Below are 7,500 nucleotides of genomic sequence, written 5' to 3'. Positions count from 1 at the left end.
TTGTTGCTGTGCTGAGTGAATGTGGCCCGATGATGACTCCTAAAGATATCTTCAAATAGAAGCCAAAAAGGTCTTGCTGAGAATGTCCTCAGTATTGAGCTGCCAAAGACTCCCTCTCTTTACACAATGTGTTGATGCTGTGTTGATGTCAAACATTAACATTTAATGATTTGTTTCAGAGTGTTTCAGAAATAGCAAAAAAATATATATATTGAAAAACTATTCTGTATGATTCGCTAGCTTGGCAAGGGTCCCAAGACAACCCAGGCCCCTATCGATGAAATGACCACCAATAGATTTGAACTCATAAGCTTCTGATCATCAGTCCAACTACACTATCTACCAGGCCACCACTATCCCAGTTCTCAGGATTATAGCTTCGTACCATCGTTCACTTGTCAGCCAGTCTCGTGATCCTGAGAAAGAGAAACACCACACAGAACAGGTTGAAATCCCAAACACAAGATGTAACTTGTGGCTTATATAAGAAGATAAGAGGAGGTTAGAGCCAGGTGAGTGCACGTGTTATCACAACATGATGACAGAGATACGGTACAGGGAAATCCTGTTAATCTGTGTTTGAGGCTCAGGTCTCCTCTCGGGCCGAGAGAAAAGTAACTCATGGATCAACAACAGACATTCGGGATTAACTCACTGTACTGTATGTATTACGGATCCCCTCCTGGACCTGCTTTGGATCTTTGATCATGATTTAATCTGATTTGAGTCCTCCTGACGTGTCATGCAACTATGTGACGTTTATGATCTGGAGATAGGCTTGAGAGATGATGATGACGATGGTGATGATGATGGTATGGAGCTGTGGTTGGCCTCCAAGGATTAACCCAGTCTGAGTGTGTGTGTGTGTGTGTATCTGTCTCTCTCTCTCTCTCTCTCGCTCTCTCTCTCTCTCTCCCTCTCTCTCTCCCTCTCTCTCCCTCTCTCTCTCTCTCCATCTTTCTCTCCCTCTCTCTCCCTCTCTCTCTCCCTCTCTCTCTCTCTCACTCTCTCTCTCTCTCTCTCCCTCTCTCTCTCTCTCTCTCTCCCTCTCTCCCTCTCTCTCTCTCTCTCCCTCTCTCTCTCTCCCTCTCTCTCTCCCTCTCTCTCTCTCTCTCTCTCTCTCACTGCCTCGTCTCTGTCTATCCACAGTTCATCACTCACACCAGCAGATGACTATCTCCTGGTCTCTCTACTGATGTTATTGTAACTATGAACTATGATATCTGATAAGGCCCTTATTGTAAGGTGCCGGTGGCGTTGCCCAAACACTCTGTCTTTCTTCAGTCCCTACTGTATGTACAGTTGAGGTGTTGAACCCTGAGACAGATTATAATAGATGAGTATCAAGTCAACTCGAGACATGCTTACCATTAGCAGAGTGTTAATGTTTTAACACCAGTCAGTCCTGACACTTTAAGCCATTTTCCATTTGTTGCAATATCAATCACTGCTTTAAATACAGTGTCTGTCTCTCACTCGGTGCCATCAAAATTCTCTCTCTCTCTCTTCTTCTCTTCCCCCCTCCTACCCTCCCTCCTTCACCTCTCTCACCTCCCTCACCTCCCCCTTCCATCACCTATCACCTCCCCCACCCATCACCTCCCACCCATCCCTCACCACCCCACCCCACCCCACTCCTCCACCCCTCTCTCCCTCCCTCTCTCACAGAGCTGGTCCAGGGTGGTAGCGTATCGGTGTACCTGAGTGGGTCTGAGGGCCTCCACTCTCACACTCTGCTATTGGATGAGGAGAGGGGCCGTCTGCTGCTGGGGGCCAGAGACCACATCTACCTGCTGGACCCGGACCACCTGGCCAAGGGGCCGAGACAGGTACTGTCTACTAGGGATGTACTCGAGTCCAAATCCATTATTCGGTAAAGCACAAATAATGCGATGGACACAGATATGTCTAATACCCGAAGTTACTAGTTATTTTTGGGGGAAAAAAAGCCATGATTGACATGTCTGTGCGTCAGCGCTTATGTTTCTTCAAATAGATTCATATCATTGTGAATGGCCACAAGATAAAAATGCCCATTCCGTTTGCAACGTAGGAATGTGATTTCCCTAACTAGTCGTTTCATTTACTACACAACATTGCAAAGTGATCGCTATAATATTCGGTAGTTGCCCCCACCGAGCTGACCGATCCCAATATAAAAATATCCTGAAATAAAAAATTCTATAAAACAGGCAAATAAAGTGTAAAGTAGTAATTCACGTTTCCCTTGCAAACTGCAGTAACGTTAACACATCCAGAAATGCGAACGCAGCATCATTAGAATTTAAGAGGTTGTTAAAGATTAAAGAGGGGGTGGTGGGGTTCATAAACCTAGTTTAGTTAAAAAATGAAGTAGAAGTATGTCTACTGTAAGTACCATGTAGCCATACATACCCTAGAACATTTGAATACAAACTACAACACGTACAATGTGTTTTAAAATCAGTCCCATGATTTGTGAACACGTTCAGACGATACGAGAGACGTGTAGTAGTAGAAGTAGCCACACAGACTAGCTCCCTCTAAAATAAAATACAACATAAAAAAAGCACACTCTGGCAGAGATTCAAATCTTAACAGCTGACGAAGTTTGAGTTTCTCCCGCGGACACTAACTGTCACAGCGATCAGACGTGTAGACTCACGCATGGACTCACCTGAGACATATAATAACCTCAGCTATGTCTGCTGAATGGTCCATTATTACCTAGCCCAAACATTTTAGTTTCTCATCACAACTGTCATTTTAACACCCTGCTTGACTCGGTATTGCCTGTCCGCTGACAGAGATGATTGGCATGTAGCTGTAGAGGAGAATAATACTAGTTCATCAGTCTAGTGTTGTTCCGCGCTAGTAACAGTTCTTTGTTTAGTCAGCATAACAACATTCTTAAACTGTCTATCTTCAGCTGTAGACTATGTAGACTTCTTCAGGCTGGGGAGGTCAGGGGTTTGCGCTTGACCTTGACCCCCCTCAACCCCTTCCAGACACACAGACACACACACACATGCACGCATGCGCGCACACGCACACACACAGACACACTTGCTTTTGACCCCTTCAACTCTTACACACACACACACACACACACACACACAAACAAACAAACAAACACACACACACACACACACGCTCCAGACACACGCTCCAGACACACAGACACACACACACATGCACGCATGCGCGCACACGCACACACACAGACACACTTGCTTTTGACCCCTTCAACCCTTCCACACACACACACACACACACACACACACACACACACAAACACACACAAACAAACAAACAAACACACACACACACACACACACACACACACACACACGCTCCAGACACACGCTCCAGACACACACAGAGCTGAATTAGGCACGAAAAACATAGGTTGAGTGTGTAGATGGAAGTGTGTGTTTATGCAGCTGTGGCTGATCCCCCCAGCTAGAAGACGCAGTGTTTATTTGATCTTTATCTGGTTGTTTTAACTCTTAGTCCTGCTCTCCAAACTGTTGCCTTTCTGGTGCCTTTCTGGTCACTGATACTGATTCACGGCAGATACTCGTATTGTGAGAGAGTTGTGTGTATTTCAGTATGAGTAAGATAAATACACAAGCCATTACATACTGACTTACAAATGCAAAGTGCTATCACGCTTTGGTTTGTTTCATTTTGATTTGTTTATACCTTATTTTACAGTGTTAACCAAGTATTGGTTGAGAAATGATGTGGAAACACGAGATACCTTCTGGTACTTACATCACTGACTCATTCTGAGTGTTGATGCTGCGATCTGGGACACACACACACAGGCGCACACACATACCCACACACACAGGCACACACACACACGCACATACTCTAACGTCTCATGATTCCATATGACTCGTATTATAATATATTTTAAAGGCTGCTATTTACCTGGACTTTACGTCAACATCTGAAGACAAATTGTCATTATACAATAATAGCCTGTTTTGGGGTACCAGGTAGGCCAAGTTACCAGCTGAGCAATATCAACATCATTTGCAGTGGAATGTCATAATAGTAATGACAAAATTAATATTAAACAATAATAATAGCAAAACAATTATAGCAAAACAATGTCTGCTAAATGTCTGTTTTGCTATTATTATTGTTTAATATTGATTTTGTCAATATTTTGTTTAAAATGTATGTTGATATTGTTTGATTTGTGCTTTGTTGAGGAGTTGCTCAGCTGGTAACCTGGCCTACCTGGTACCCCAAAACAGGCTATTATTGTATAATGACAATTTGTCTTCATATGTTGAGTCCAGGTAAATAGATGTTGAGTCCAGGTAAATAGCAGCCTTTGACATATATTATAATACGAGTCAGTCTTTACCATGTCCCAACAGACTGTTGTGAAATCAGGGCATTGATTGGTCCATAGCTTTGTGTCCCAAATCCAGCTAAAGCCAAAGTCGTTTCACAAGTCGTGTTTTGTACTCTACTGTATCAATACATCAAATCATAAGACTGTATGAATTCCATGGGGTCCATGGGATCATATGGAATCATGAGACGTTGGAGTATGTGCGTGTGTGTGCGCCTGTGTGTGTGTGTATATATGTGTGTGTGTGTGTGTGTGTGTGTGTGTGTGTGTGTGTGTGTGTGAGGAGTCTGCCGAACCATCAGTAACTACGGCGATAGCTCCCCCTGGTAGGGTTAAGGGGTGAACACGCTAAGCTCATAAGCCTGTTATAACACATGTGTGAACCTACTGGGGTACATACATGGGACACTGGCAGATAGGGACGTTATCCCTATTTACACACTAAGACCATTGACCAGAGGTGTTATAATACAGATCCCAGTGCCACAATCCTCTGACTCGATATCCTGGCGTTTTGTGTTGTGTTCTACAGTATATTTTGTGTCGTATGATTCTGGTTCTAAATGTGTTATTTGTGTTCTTAGAAGTTGTGTTATTAGATTTGTTATGACTCTTGTGTAAACCTCCTGGTGTGTGTGTGTGTGTGTGTGCATGTTGGGGTGTGTGTGTGTGTGTGTGTGTGCATGTTGGGGTGTGTGTGTGTGTGTGCATGTTGGGGTGTGTGTGTGTGTGCATGTTGGGGTGTGTGTGTGTGTGTGTGTGTGTGTGTGTGTGTGTGTGTGTGTGTGCGTGCGCTTGTGTGTGTGTCTGTTTATGTGTTCTCAGATCAGCTGGCCAGCGCCCAAAGACAGAGTGGAGATGTGCAAACTGGCTGGCAAAAATGCACATGTGAGTAATGCGATCAAAACAAAACAAAACAAAACAAAAATACTGCATACAATAAAGGAGTGTGTGAGATACGAATGTGTTGTTGTTCCCTTGACACAGAGCATGTTCAAACCATTGGTCAGTGAGTGGCATCTTCCACTTGTAGTGCTCATCCTCATCGTCATCCGGGTGTGTGTGTGTGTGTCTCCCACAGTTGGAGTGTGCGAACTTTGTGAGAGTGCTGCACAACTATAACCGCACACACGTGTACGCCTGTGGGACCGGAGCATTCCACCCCAGCTGTGCCTTCATCGAGATCACAGGACGCAGAGAGGTATGGCTAGGGAGAGAAAAAAGCACACACACACACGCACACACACACACACACACACACACACACACACACACTCACTCACTCAGTCACGCAGACACACACAAACCTACACACACACGCACACACACTCACTCACTCAGTCACGCAGACACTCACAAACGTACACACACACGCACACACACAGAGATCAAACACCAAATACTAATACCATGTCAGTCATTTTAAGTTACACCCCCCCCCCCCCCCCCTCTCCCTCAGGATGGTGTGTTCCAGTTGTTGCCCAGCACAGTGGAGTCTGGCCGCCTCAAATGCCCGTACGACCCTTGGCAACCATTCACCTCTGTCCTTACAGGTACAAGAGCACTTCAGACACCCTCTCTCCACTACCCTCCCAGCCTCCCATCCCCCTCCATGGCCTGCCTACGCACCCACATCTACACACCTACGATCCTATCTATGTGGCGGAGGTAGACGTCGGAGGACAGGCTCATTGTAATGCATGCAGGGTTCCCACGGGTCCTTGAAATCCTTGAAAGTTTGTGAATTTGAGAAAAAAAAATCAAGGTCTTAAACGTTTTTGAAAATAGACATGGGTCATTGAAAGTGCTTGAATTCTCCTCTCTCTCTCTCTCTCTCTCTCTCTCTCTCTCTCTCTCTCTTTACTTAGCTCGTCAACTAGTAAATAAGTCTCTGTATTGCTTAACTTTACACATATTTCACAATATATTGTTTTGCTGTGCTGTGGTAGAGAAGGCAAGAGACCATCTAGTGTTCACACATTCAAGCCTCTCTTTTTAATTGTTGTCTGTGAGCAGATAGTTCCTATTATATACATTCTCATCTAGATCTGTCTCAAACTATGCCGTGTTGGGTCCTTGAATTTGAGGGAATTGAGTCTTGAAAGTCCTTGAAAGGTGCTTGAATTTGATGTTTCAGAAGGTGTGGGAACCCTGTGCATGGAACGGAATGAGGAATGGTATCCTACACGTTTTTTAAAAATATACATTTACATTTGTGATGGCAGCTGGTGAAATAAGTCGGCAACCAATCAAATCGTTCTGACTTTTATTCTGAAAAATGTAATATAAATGTCAACGTTGTTGAAAATCAATGACATACTCGCTAGTCAAGCCAAAAGATTGCAATGCAATGTATTCGGTGAGTAATCCCCACTACTACCCAGTTAACTATAACACTACTTTACATTGTCAGCAGGCTCACAAAACAATCTGTGTTAGTTGATTAGCGAGTGTGTCATTGATTTTCAACAACGTTGACATTTATTTACATTTTTCTGAATAATAGTCTGTTTAGTCTGTTTCACCAGCTGCTGTCACATTTAGCAGACACTTTAATTCAAAGCGACTTACGATAAGTACATTAGTAAGTGAATCCACTATACGTCAATCATCGTCAGTAAAACGCTCCATAAGAACAAGTGCCATCGACAGTCAGAGAGCTAGAGAAAGGAAGACAACTTGTTGTTGGGGGGATTCCAAGTACATTTACATTGAAGTCAGTGTGTTTGATATATATATATATATATATATATACAGTATATATCATTCCTCATTCCGTCCCATGCATTAGAATTAGCCTGTCCTCTGGTGTCTACCCAGCTCAGCTACTCCTGTCCTGTTGCCAGCACTTGAGTTGAGGGGGGATGAGGGGGGAAGGCATCCCCCCCTGAAATAAAAACTGTCAAAATCCTCCCCCTTCTAAAACTGTTTCAACATTTAGTTTTGCGCATATTGAGTAAAATACTGCAACAACATGCAATGACATTTTTACCAAGTCACTGACACTGAAGTCACTGACGCTGTGGGGATGCTAAAATTGTCCCCATATGATAAAATCCACCATCCCCCCTGATTTTCTTTTACAACTTGAGTGCTGCCTGTTGCCCATGCTGGCCAGTACACTTGTCTCTACTCTGCAGAGTTAA

The 7,500-nt window shown here is 43.9% G+C and overlaps 1 protein-coding gene across 1 annotated transcript in view; it reads left to right on the top strand.

The window, feature by feature from the left end:
* sema3d (sema domain, immunoglobulin domain (Ig), short basic domain, secreted, (semaphorin) 3D) overlaps positions 1–7,500 on the top strand; it is a gene marked incomplete at both ends in the record, with an annotated part of 34,873 nt that overhangs the window by 4,429 nt on the left and 22,944 nt on the right. The window contains 4 exons of the mRNA XM_080539558.1: positions 1,669–1,829; positions 5,180–5,242; positions 5,436–5,555; positions 5,814–5,907. Of these exons, the coding sequence (XP_080395684.1) occupies positions 1,669–1,829; positions 5,180–5,242; positions 5,436–5,555; positions 5,814–5,907 (438 nt within the window). The remainder of the gene's footprint in view (positions 1–1,668; positions 1,830–5,179; positions 5,243–5,435; positions 5,556–5,813; positions 5,908–7,500) is intronic.

The sequence above is a fragment of the Nansenia antarctica genome (genome assembly GCF_963989245.1).
Source record: "Nansenia antarctica genome assembly, chromosome: 9".
Lineage (NCBI taxonomy): Eukaryota > Metazoa > Chordata > Actinopteri > Argentiniformes > Microstomatidae > Nansenia > Nansenia antarctica.
Note: the sequence above shows the minus strand (reverse complement) of the source record. Positions and strands in the feature narration are given on the sequence as shown.